Consider the following 13080-nt stretch of genomic DNA (forward strand, 5'->3'; position numbering starts at 1 on the left):
CCTGGCATACGGCTCCTTCATCTGCATGCTCTCCTGTCTTCATCAGAGCACTCAGCTGAGAATGCAGTCTGCGAGTGGCAGTCCTGTTTGGAGACGTCAACTAGGTTCAACCACTAGAGGGCGATCTGTAGCTGGAACACATGAGTGCCCAAGGCTGTGCTGTTAATGCTGAACTTAATGTGAGCACATTTCCAGGCTCTCACACAGGACATTGGGTTATTGAGTTGGCTATCGAAGGGCAGTTCACTTAACGTTAATGGGTTGGTGTGAGTTAAAGGGGGGGGGGGGGACCTCCCTGTTGTTGATGTTTTGTTCTGGACTGAGCTCCCTCTCCTCTGTCACTATTGATGAGTCATCTCATGACCTGGACGTGTGTCGTGTGGAACCCTGGGTGTTGGGAAGGGGCACTTGGGTCCACATTCATGTCGCATTTGCATTTGTCTAGACCAGGTCTCTCTCTCTCTCTCTCTTATGTCTCTCTCTATCCACTATATTTCTCTCCTCTCTCCTCTTCATCTCTCTCATCTCTTTCTCACTCATCTCTGTATCCTCTCTATCTTTCTCCTTTTTCTTACACATCTCCCTCTCTCTCAATTGTCTCAAATGCCTTCTCGGTTTTTCTTTATTCTTACTGCCTTTCTCTCTGTCTCTATCGTTTTATTCTCTCAGTTTTAATATTCCATTTCAAGTGGCATGGTAAGAGATATGTCAAATGTTGCCAAAACAAACATACTGCTGCACAGCATCTATACATACACATGTACAGGCTAAATGTGCATCTACGTATACTGTGCATATGTACATATATTCATAAACACGGACATACATTATATACATACACATGCCGAACATACACACAGAAACATGCACGCACTGAACATTACAATTGTGACTGCATTTTGCATGTTGTTTTCTAAGTTCTGTCTCCACCTCTCACTGTGGGCGGCGTGCGAGCAGCTTTTCCTCGTTACTGCCTCCCGCCCGCCCGCCCGCCCTCTCCCTCTCTACACGGCTCCCTCTCCCTCCCTCTCTCCGTCTCTGTCTGTGTGCGGGGTTGCCGACTGGCGATGACCTGCTCCGACCGGCAGAGAAGGGAGTTGTCCGTGGTGCTGAAATACTGTTTTTCCTCTCTCCGTCTTCCATTGTGTGTTGAAACTGGAATTTCTATTTCTACCGACATTAGCCAAGTATTTTTGTTTCCACCCACTCTTTCACAAATTAAATATATTTTCACGGTATAAACATTCGTCTCTTGTACCGAATATGTATTCAATTCAGAGCACACTTATGATATCCGTGACGTACTTATACGTAACGTCACAAAAAAATGAAAGCTCTGCATCTGGTCGTGCTATTCTCCACGAGGTGTCACTGTGCACTAACAATACAGGGATCTCCTTTTTATCTCCACCCATGAATATTTAGGCAGACTAAGGCATTCGTCACTGTACAATTGAGTAAACTGGGGTTGGGTTGCGAACGGGACATGAGGATTATGTGTGTGTTTTCATAGAAGAAACCTTGTGGATTGTTTTGCAGACGCATGTTATTTATGTCACAATGCGTGCATTCTAAAACGGAATACTGAACAATGGCTGTGTTCGAGAAGCGCATTTGGATTGTAAATCTGGTTTGCCTGTCGCTTTGTCTCCAAGATGTTACATTTGGACAAATTACCTATTCCGTTTCAGAAGAGGTTCGCCCCGGAACAGTTGTTGGGAATTTAGCAAAGGATTTGAATCTCAAAGTGACTGAACTTGAGACGCGAATGTTCCACATCGAATCAGGATCGTCCAAGACACATTTTGAGGTAAATTTAAGGACCGGAGCTATTTTCGTTAGCGAAGCTATAGATAGAGAAGAGCTTTGTCCCAACAGCTTGGTGTGCACCGAAAGCTTGGAAGCAATCGTTAATTATCCGTTGAGACTGTACAGTGTTGAGGTAGCCATACTTGACGTGAACGACAACGCTCCCATATTTTCTGAGAAATCACAGATCATTAGTATTGCTGAACATACATCCCCTGGAGCTAAATTCCCTATGCCCTCGGCAGATGATCCAGATGTAGGCAGCAATTCAGTTGACGCGTATAAACTGTCCCCAAATGCTTTCTTCAGACTGGACGTACATAGGCCTTCTGAGCCTGACCGTGGTCCTTCATCAGAGTTAGTGCTACAGAAGCCTTTAGACCGGGAGAAGCAGCCTGTGATCACGCTTATTTTAACAGCAGTTGATGGAGGAAAGCCCCCAAGATCCGGTACGACTGAAATTACTATTAACGTGCTGGATGCGAACGATAACGCCCCTGTGTTTTCCACTGCTCTATACAAAGCTAAAGTATCAGAGACTGCGCCGGTTGGCACTACGATTTTGAGGATTAACGCTACAGATCTGGATGACGGTCTAAACGCAGAAGTTATTTATTTGTTCAGCCAACAGGGCCAACGAGGAGCCTATGACATATTTGCAATAAATCAGAGTACGGGAGAAATAACGGTGGCAAGGCCGTTGGATTTTGAAACTACAAGTGCCTACGAGATCCGCGTAGAGGCCCAGGATCGAGGCAGCACGCCTTTAGCCTCCCATGCCAAGGTGCTGGTAGAGGTAATGGATGTAAATGACAACACTCCTGAAATCAAACTGTCCTCTCTTTTGGAGAGCGTGAGAGAGGACGCCAAAAAGGGCACCGCGATTGCGCTGATCAGTGTTCTTGACAAGGACGGAGGGAGAAACGGTCACGTGCGTTGCACCATATCAGAAGGGACGCCGTTTCTGCTGGAGTCATCTCAGGGCAAATATTACTCCCTCGTCCTTGGAGATATGCTCGACAGGGAAATCCACTCCGAGTATAATGTCACTATCATAGCTATTGACGATGGTAGTCCTCCTCTCTCCAGCACGAGCGTTTTTACTATTCACGTTTCTGACGTTAATGACAACGCGCCTCAGTTTCCGGAACCTATAGTCAACTTGTACCTAAAAGAAAACAGCCCCACGGGATCCTTGATATGTTCTGTGACCGCTTTAGATCCGGACCAGGAGGCAAACGCTCAAATATCATATTCTTTAGAGCCTATAACGACAGCTACACAGTCATCTGTTGCTGTCAATGTAAATTCTTTAACTGGAGAAATGTACAGTCTGCAGTCTTTTAACTACGAGGAAATTAAGCGATTCCAGTTCCAAGTTCAGGCCACAGACAGGGGTGTTCCTCCTCTGAGCAGCAACGTGACTGTAAACGTTTTTATCCTGGATGAGAATGACAACACTCCTGTTATTCTCCCGCCCTATTCTGACCAAGGCTCTGTCAACTCTGAGAACATTCCCTACTCTGCTGAAGCGGGCTACTTTGTGGCCAAGATCAGGGCTGTAGATGCAGACTCTGGTTACAATGCGCTGCTCTCTTATCACATCTCTGAACCAAAGGGGCCGAATCTGTTCAGAATTGGAAGCAGCAATGGAGAGATCAGGACTAAGAGACGCATGAGTGACAATGACTTAAAAACTCACCCGCTGGTCATAGTGGTGTCTGACAATGGAGACCCTTCCCTGTCTGCCACTGTGTCTATTGATGTTGTGGTGGTTGAAAGTACAGGTGACATGCAGACAACTTTCAGACAGCTACCAGTGAAGGAGGAGAGTTTCTCAGATCTAAACCTGTATCTGCTCATCTCCATAGCCTCAGTATCAGTGATATTTCTACTGAGCCTCATCAGTTTAATAGCGGTAAAGTGCCACAAGACAGACGGCAGTTTCAGCAGGTACAGCGCCCCAATGATAACCACCCACCCTGACGGGAGCTGGTCTTACTCCAAATCTACTCAGCAGTATGACGTGTGTTTTAGCTCAGACACAATGAAGAGTGACGTAGTCGTTTTTCCCACGTCATTTCCACCTGGTGACGGGGAGCTGATCAGTATCAATGGAGGAGACACTTTCAGTAGGACTCAAACTCTGCCCACCTGCGAGAAGGTAAGGAGATTCCATACTTCTAAAAGAAAATTGCAGAATGCATCGTCAATGCTATAAATTATTTTTGACTTGTGGTTTTTGAATGATCAACGATTTTTTTTTTAATTCAGATTATTCTGAAATTCAATGCTATGAAGTTCGCGTTCAGCTCCTGTGCTGGACAGCGACATCGCAAAGTTGGTGGCCTACACCCCTCTTTGGATTCACAATCATGTCTGGAATTGTAGTTTGATCAACTAAAAATCTATCCGGCACTTGTAGATGTTTAGTATTCCTCTATGAATATTAGTGCGAGCAGTAAGGGACCATATCTTAAATAGATACTGGATTGAAGAGAGCGCCCTCACTTCTGTAGACACAAGGCGTCGCTATAGACCGTGATTTCAAACGCCGTGTGTTCACTAATCTATTATTACAAACTCCTCCTTTCTCTCCTCGCCTCCATTGCGTTTCTAGTGCTTTGTCAGTGTCGCACTGTATCATATGTGTTGGGAAGCTCTTTGAAAAAATAGAGGTAGCGTATATTTTTCTATGCCGTCTTTCATTGACGCCATCAAGGTTTTTACTATCTGTGGATAGCGATGGGTCTCTCCATCCTCGGATGCTTCTGCTGTGCTACTCTGCTTTTGCTTTGTTTGGTGGATTTTTCTTCCTGTCAGATCGTCTATTCCGTCTCAGAGGAGGTGAACAAGGGAACTGTAGTTGGAAATATCGCCAAGGATCTAAATCTCAATGTTCAGGAACTGGAGTCCCGTATGTTTCAGATTGTGTCTGGATCCAAGTCGAAATATTTCGAGGTAAATCGTAAAACGGGCGCTCTTTTTGTAAGTGAAAGAATCGACAGAGAGGAGATTTGTGGGACTAGCAAGAAATGTTCTATAAATGTAGAGGCCATGGCCCAGAATCCACATAGTCTTTATCGGATTGAAATAGACATATTAGACGTTAACGATAACGCACCGTTTTTCTCAGTGAATAAACTGACGTTAAATATAACAGAAAATGCAATTACAGGAGACAAGTTTCTCTTGCCCATCGCAAAAGATCCGGATATGGGCAGTAACTCGGTGAAAGCCTACAAACTTAGTACAAATGAACACTTCTCTCTGGATGTGCAGAGCGGAGGAGAGCAAAGTAGGTCTGCTGAGTTGGTATTACAGAAACCTTTAGACCGAGAGAAACAGGCTGTGATTCAGCTCGTACTGACTGCTGTAGACGGAGGAAAACCTCCCAGATCCGGTACTCTACAGATCTTAGTGAATGTTATGGATATTAATGACAATTATCCAGTTTTCAGTCAGACACTATACAAAGTGAAAGTTAAAGAGAATATGCCAAAAGAGACTAAGATTGTGTCAGTTCTAGCAACGGATTTGGATGATGGAGTGAACGGTGAAATAACATATTCTTTAGTGCGAGATGGCACTGAAGATGGGCCAGACTTATTCACCATTAATCCCCAGACAGGAGTCATTGAGGTAACGGGACTTATTGACCATGAAGAAACTCCTGCAATTGAGTTAAGAGTCCAAGCTAAAGACAGAGGCATTCCTCCCAGAAGCACCCATTGTAAAGTTTTAGTTGAAGTTGTCGATGAAAATGATAACGCACCTGCCATCTCGGTAACTTCCCTCATAGACACAGTACAGGAGGACGTGAAAGCGGGCACCGCTGTAGCTTTGGTCACCGTGGCCGATGGCGACGGAGGTAAAAACGGAGCGGTGCAGTGTAGCATTGCTACACCGGTTCCTTTCAAGCTGCAGCCCTCATATAAAAACTATTACTCGCTTGTGGTCGACGGGCCGTTGGACAGGGAGCTAGCATCCCAGTATAATGTGACAATTCTAGCAGTGGATGAAGGGACTCCACCTCTATCTAGCTCCAGTGTCATAACCGTTCTCATCTCTGATGTGAACGACAATTCACCCCGTTTTTCAGACCGCGTCTTAAGCGTTTATTTGAAAGAGAACAGTCCCGTGGGTTTTCCTATTGCCACGCTGACTGCGCATGATTCTGACATGAACGAAAATGCACAGATTTCTTATTCATTGATTGAAGAAGGGAATACAACACCGGTATCCACCATGGTAAATATGAACTCTTTAACTGGAGAAATATACACCTTGCAGTCGTTTAACTATGAGGAGATGAAACGATTCCAGTTCCATGTTCAGGCCACAGACGGTGGTGTTCCTCCTCTGAGCAGCAACGTGACTGTAAACGTTTTTATCCTGGATGAGAATGACAACACTCCTGTTATTCTCCCGCCCTATTCTGACCAAGGCTCTGTCAACTCTGAAAACATTCCCTACGCTGCTGAAGCGGGCTACTTTGTGGCCAAGATCAGGGCTGTAGACGCAGACTCTGGCTACAACGCGCTGCTCTCTTATCACATCTCTGAACCAAAGGGGCCGAATCTGTTCAGAATTGGAAGCAGCAACGGAGAGATAAGGACTAAGAGACGCATGAGTGACAATGACTTAAAAACTCACCCGCTGGTCATAGTGGTGTCTGACAATGGAGACCCTTCCCTGTCTGCCACTGTGTCTATTGATGTTGTGGTGGTTGAAAGTACAGGTGACATGCAGACAACTTTCAGACAGCTACCCGTAAAGGAGGATAGTTTCTCAGATCTAAACCTGTATCTGCTCATCTCCATAGCCTCAGTATCAGTGATATTTCTACTGAGCCTCATCAGTTTAATAGCGGTAAAGTGCCACAAGACTGACGGCAGTTTCAGCAGGTACAGCGCCCCAATGATAACCACCCATCCTGACGGGAGCTGGTCTTACTCCAAATCTACTCAGCAGTATGACGTGTGTTTTAGCTCAGACACAATGAAGAGTGACGTGGTAGTTTTCCCCACGTCGTTTCCACCTGGTGACGGGGAGCTGATCAGTATCAATGGAGGAGACACTTTCAGTAGGACTCAAACTCTGCCCACCTGCGAGAAGGTAAGGAGATTGCATACTTCTAAAAGAAAATAGCAGAATGCCACACAAGTGCTATAATTTATTTTTGACTTGTGGATTTTTTATAATGTTTGCTTACAATGCATTGCAATGGTATGAAGTTCGTGTTCAGCACCACTGTGCTGGACAGCGACATCACAGAGTTCGTACTCCTCTTAAAGAATTCACAATTATGTCTGGAATTGTAGTTTAATACAATTAAATAAAATGCCGGCAATTGTAGACCTTTAGGTTTCCTCCATGAATATTAGTGAGAGCTGTCAGGGACCATACTTTACGTTCTAATACCTGGATTGAAGAGTGCGCTCTCACTTCTGTAGACACAAGGCGTCGCTATAGACCGTGATTTCAAACGCAGTGCGTTCACTTATCTATTATTACAAACTCCTCCTTTCTCTCCGAGCCTCCATTGCACGTATATTGCTTTGTCAGTGTTGCACGTTATCAAATGTGTTGGGAAGGTCTTTGAAAAAAAAGAGGTGGCGTATATTTTTTATGCCGTCTTTCATTGACGCCATCAAGGTTTTTACTATCTGTGGATAGCGATGGGTCTCTCCATCCTCGGATGCTTCTGCTGTGCTTCTCTGCTGCTGCTTTTTTTGGTGGATTTATCTTCCTGTCAGGTCGTCTATTCCGTCTCAGAGGAGGTGAACAAGGGAACCGTAGTTGGAAATATCGCCAAGGATCTAAATCTCAATGTTCAGGAACTGGAGTCTCGTATGTTTCAGATTGTATCTGGATCCAATAGGAAGTATTTTGAGGTAAATTCAAGGAATGGTGTTCTGTTCGTCAAAGACAGGCTTGATCGCGAGGAACTGTGCCACAAAGAGCAGAAATGTTCCTTGTATTTAGAAGCCATGGCTCACAACCCTGTCCGTTTGTATCGCGTTGAAATAGTACTTCTAGATATCAATGACAATTCACCTTCATTTCCGATTACAGAACAAGTATTGAATATAACAGAAGTTTCAACTCCAGGAGAGAGATTCTCTCTCTCGCTCGCCAGTGACCACGACGTTGATATTAATTCTGTTAAAACATACAAGCTGAGTCCAAATGAATACTTCTCTCTGAATGTGCAGAGTGGAGGAGAGCAGAGTGTGTCTGCTGAGTTGGTGCTACAGAAACCTTTAGACCGAGAAAAACAGGCTTTAATTCAACTCGTACTGACTGCTGTAGACGGAGGAAAACCTCCCAGAACAGGCACTTTACAGATTATAGTGAATGTAATTGATTTTAACGACAACGCCCCAGTTTTTAACAAACCGCTATACAAAGTAAAGATTCAAGAGAATGTTCCTTTTGGAACACATTTAATTACGCTTTCCACTACGGACTTAGACGAAGGACTAAATAAAGATGTCGCATATTCAATTTTACGTCATGGAAGTAAAACAAGTGAAGACGTATTTTCCATTGATTCCGATTCAGGGGTTTTAAGCGTCAAAGGCCCTGTAGACTATGAGGACAGTGCTGCTCTTGAGTTGCGTGTCCAAGCGATGGATAAAGGCCATCCACCAAAAAGTACGCAATGTAAAGTTTTAATAGAAGTTGTTGACGTGAATGACAACGTTCCAGAAATTTCCGTGACTCCGCTGATGGAGAAGGTTAAAGAGGACACTAAATATGGCACTGCCATCGCTTTGATTAAAGTCACTGATAAAGACGGTGGTAAAAATGGTGCAGTTAACTGTCGCATCACAGACTCGGTTCCTTTCAAATTAGAATCCTCCTACAAGAACTATTATTCCTTAGTTGTGGACGGGCCTCTTGACAGAGAGATTGCGTCTCAATACAATATAACTATTTCAGCCACAGATGAGGGGTCCCCAGCTCTTTCCAGCACAAGTGTTGCTGTTGTACTAATTTCGGATATTAACGACAACTCGCCCCGTTTTTCAGAGCCTTTTATGAACGTATATTTAAAGGAGAACAGCGCAGTTGGAGGTTCGATTATTCAAGTCAATGCGCATGATCCAGATGAAAAAGAAAATGCTCAAGTATCATACTTTCTAATTGAAAATCCCGTTGGAGATCTTGGCCTATCGCCCTCCACAATGGTCAACATAAACTCTTTAACGGGCGAAATACAAAGTCTGCAGTCGTTTAACCACGAAGAAATGAAACGATTCCAGTTCCAAGTTCAGGCCACAGATGGTGGTATTCCTCCTATGAGCAGCAACGTGACTGTGAACTTTTTTATCCTGGATGAGAATGATAACACTCCTGTTATTCTTCCGCCCTATTCTGACCAAGGCTCTGTCAACTCTGAGAACATTCCCTACTCTGCTGAAGCGGGCTACTTTGTGGCCAAGATCAGGGCTGTAGACGCAGACTCTGGTTACAATGCGCTGCTCTCTTATCACATCGCTGAACCAAAGGGGCCGAATCTGTTCAGAATTGGAAGCAGCAATGGAGAGATCCGGACGAAAAGACGCATGAGTGACAATGACTTAAAAACTCACCCGCTGGTCATAGTGGTGTCTGACAATGGAGACCCTTCCCTGTCTGCCACTGTGTCTATTGATGTTGTGGTGGTTGAAAGTAGAGGTGACATGCAGACAACTTTCAGACAGCTACCAGTAAAGGAGGAGAGTTTCTCAGATCTAAACCTGTATCTGCTCATCTCCATAGCCTCAGTATCAGTGATATTTCTACTGAGCCTCATCAGTTTAATAGCGGTAAAGTGCCACAAGACAGACGGCAGTTTCAGCAGGTACAGCGCCCCAATGATAACCACCCACCCTGACGGGAGCTGGTCTTACTCCAAATCTACTCAGCAGTATGACGTGTGTTTTAGCTCAGACACAATGAAGAGTGACGTGGTAGTTTTCCCCACGTCGTTTCCACCTGGTGACGGGGAGCTGATCAGTATCAATGGAGGAGACACGTTCAGTAGGACTCAAACCCTGCCCACCTGCGAAAAGGTAAGGAGATCGCATCCTTCTAAACGAAAATAGCAGAATACAACATCAATGCTAATGGGTATAGTTTATTTTGGACATGTGGTGACTAACGTTTAGTAAGGTGTGTTGGTGTCGTGATGAACGTATTTGGGACTGTTTGTTCAAAAAGCGGTAGTTTATTCTTTGCTGCATTGTGATCAACACTGTTGAATATATTAGAGAAAATTTGAACACGTGGTGTCGCTGCAGACCGTGGATATTCTCATCTGATTTCTCTTTATTGTAACTCCTCCTTAAGCGGGTAAGGTTGTTTGACGGTATTGTCAGAAGGGCTGTCGTGAAGCACGGAACGCAGACGACATAGGCCTCAGTAGAAACACGTATTTAGATATTATCTTTGGATAATTGTGCTATTTTTGGGAAGTAACTGATCTCCACAAACTCACGGATATTAAGTGATCCTTGGATAACGATGGATGTTTCCGTGTGGATTCTGTTCCCTCTGCTTTGTTTGTGGGAGGTATCATCCGGTCAGATTTCTTACTCCGTCTCAGAGGAGGTGAACAAGGGAACCGCTGTTGGAAATATCGCTAAAGATCTCAATCTCAATGTTCAGGAACTGGAGTCTCGTATGTTTCAAGTTGTATCTGAATCAAGCAAGAAGTATTTTGATGTGAACTTGAAGTCCGGTGTTTTGTTCGTGAATGAGAGAATCGATCGAGAAGATCTTTGTGGGACAAGTGAGAGATGCTCTCTGAGTGTACAGGCTGTGGCGCACAATCCCATGAGTATATTTCGAATTGAAATAACAATTTTGGATATAAATGACAATGGTCCAATATTTACTGTTAAATCCCTCACTTTGAATGTTTATGAAAACGCAGCGGCGGGTGAGCGTTTTCTTCTACCTTTAGCTGAGGACGCGGATGTGGGCAGTAACTCAGTCAAGACCTACAAGCTGAGTCCAAATGAACACTTCTCTCTAGATGTGCAGAGTGGAGGAGAGCAGAGTGTGTCTGCTGAGTTGGTGCTACAGAAACCTTTAGACCGAGAGAAACAGACTGTGATTCAGGTTGTACTGACTGCTGAAGACGGAGGAAAACCTCCCAGAACAGGGACGGTACAGATTATGGTGAACGTTTTGGATATCAACGATAATAACCCCGTTTTCAGCAAACCGCTTTATAAAGTGAAAGTGACAGAGAATGTCAAGATAGGTACCAAAATAACATCTCTGACCGCAACAGATTTAGATGAAGGTATGAATAGTAAAATTATCTATTCTTTTGTGGGACACAGTAATGCCAAACAATATGACTTATTCTCTATCGACCCTAATTCCGGGGAAATATCATTGAAAGGGGATCTGGATTATGAAGAGAATGTAGGTGTAGAACTGCGAGTTCAGGCTGCCGATCAAGGCCATCCTCCAAAAACCACACACTGCAAAGTTTTGGTGGAAATTATTGATTTGAATGACAACGCGCCACAGATATCAGTGACGTCACTCATGAGCACAGTTAGGGAAGATACTGAGTCCGGGGCTGCGGTAGCGTTAGTAATGCTGTCTGATAAAGATGGCGGTAAAAATGGAGTTGTGAACGGCCATATCCGCGGAACTTTTCCGTTTAAACTGCAGTCGTCTTATAAAAACCAGTACTCTCTGGTCGTGGACGGACCTTTAGATAGAGAGCGTCATCCCCAGTACAACATCACCATCACAGCCGTAGATGAGGGAACCCCCCCTCTCTCTAGCACCAGTGTTGTTACTGTGCACATTTCTGATGTGAATGACAACCCACCCCGCTTCCCAGAGCCCATTGTCAACGTGTATTTAAAAGAAAATAGTCCTGTTGGACACATGGTAGTTAGCATGCATGCGCATGATATTGATGAAAACGACAACGCGCGTGTCTCATATTCTCTCAAAAGCACTTCATTGCTTATCAACATTAATGATTTGACGGGTGAAATATCCACTCTGCAGTCGTTTAACTACGAAGAAATGAAACGATTCCAGTTCCAAGTTCAGGCCACAGACGGTGGTGTTCCTCCTCTGAGCAGCAACGTGACTGTAAACGTTTTTATCCTGGATGAGAATGACAACACTCCTGTTATTCTCCCGCCCTATTCTGACCAAGGCTCTGTCAACTCTGAAAACATTCCCTACTCTGCTGAAGCGGGATACTTTGTGGCCAAGATCAGGGCTGTAGATGCAGACTCTGGTTACAATGCGCTGCTCTCTTATCACATCTCTGAACCAAAGGGGCCGAATCTGTTCAGAATTGGAAGCAGCAATGGAGAGATCAGGACTAAGAGACGCATGAGTGACAATGACTTAAAAACTCACCCGCTGGTCATAGTGGTGTCTGACAATGGAGACCCTTCCCTGTCTGCCACTGTGTCTATTGATGTTGTGGTGGTTGAAAGTACAGGTGACATGCAGACAACTTTCAGACAGCTACCCGTAAAGGAGGAAAATTTCTCAGATCTAAACCTGTATCTGCTCATCTCCATAGCCTCAGTATCAGTGATATTTCTACTGAGCCTCATCAGTTTAATAGCGGTAAAGTGCCACAAGACAGACGGCAGTTTCAGCAGATACAGCACCCCAATGATAACCACCCACCCTGACGGGAGCTGGTCTTACTCCAAATCTACTCAGCAGTATGACGTGTGTTTTAGCTCAGACACAATGAAGAGTGACGTAGTCGTTTTTCCCACGTCGTTTCCACCTGGTGACGGGGAGCTGATCAGTATCAATGGAGGAGACACTTTCAGTAGGACTCAAACTCTGCCCACCTGCGAGAAGGTAAGGAGATTCCATACTTCTAAAAGACAATTGCAGAATGCATCGTCAATGCTATAAATTATTTTTGACTTGTGGTGTTTGAATGATCAACGATTTTTTTTAAATTCAGATTATTCTGAAATTCAATGCTATGAAGTTCGCGTTCAGCTCCACTGTGCTGGACAGCGACATCGCAAAGTTGGTGGCCTACACCCCTCTTTGGATTCACAATTATGTCTGGAATTGTAGTTGGATCAACTAAAAATCAATCCGGCACTTTTAGATGTTTAGCATTCCTCTATGAATATTAGTGCGAGCAGTAAGGGACCATATCTTAAATAGATACTGGATTGAAGAGTGCGCCCTCACTTCTGTAGACACAAGGCGTCGCTATAGACCGTGATTTCAAACGCCGTGTGTTCACTAATCTATTATTAC

The 13080-nt window shown here is 44.4% G+C and overlaps 1 protein-coding gene and 3 pseudogenes across 1 annotated transcript; all 4 read left to right on the forward strand.

The window, feature by feature from the left end:
• Positions 1-1591: 1591 nt before the first annotated feature.
• Positions 1592-4274, forward strand: LOC146287765 (protocadherin alpha-8 pseudogene; annotated as a pseudogene).
• A 300-nt stretch (positions 4275-4574) lies between these two features.
• Positions 4575-6960, forward strand: LOC146287766 (protocadherin alpha-3 pseudogene; annotated as a pseudogene).
• A 530-nt stretch (positions 6961-7490) lies between these two features.
• LOC146287767 (protocadherin alpha-3 pseudogene) lies at positions 7491-10215 on the forward strand (annotated as a pseudogene).
• A 108-nt stretch (positions 10216-10323) lies between these two features.
• Positions 10324-13038, forward strand: LOC146287768 (protocadherin alpha-8-like). Its single transcript, XM_084698704.1, has 3 exons — positions 10324-12663; positions 12773-12840; positions 13020-13038. The coding sequence occupies exons 1-3, from the start codon at positions 10324-10326 to the stop codon at positions 13036-13038; spliced, it is 2427 nt and encodes an 808-aa protein (XP_084554830.1).
• Positions 13039-13080: the final 42 nt, after the last annotated feature.

This window comes from Hypomesus nipponensis, chromosome 5 (genome assembly GCF_054491055.1).
Source record: "Hypomesus nipponensis isolate SF chromosome 5, ASM5449105v1, whole genome shotgun sequence".
Classification (NCBI taxonomy): Eukaryota; Metazoa; Chordata; class Actinopteri; order Osmeriformes; family Osmeridae; genus Hypomesus; species Hypomesus nipponensis.

Bases quoted from the DNA above. Each gene is read 5' to 3' on its own strand.
- LOC146287768 (XM_084698704.1), top strand. From the start codon at position 10,324: ATGGATGTTTCCGTGTGGATTCTGTTCCCTCTGCTTTGTTTGTGGGAG. The intron at 12,664-12,772 runs GTAAGGAGATTC...TTTTAAATTCAG, and splicing joins CTCTGCCCACCTGCGAGAAG to ATTATTCTGAAATTCAATGC.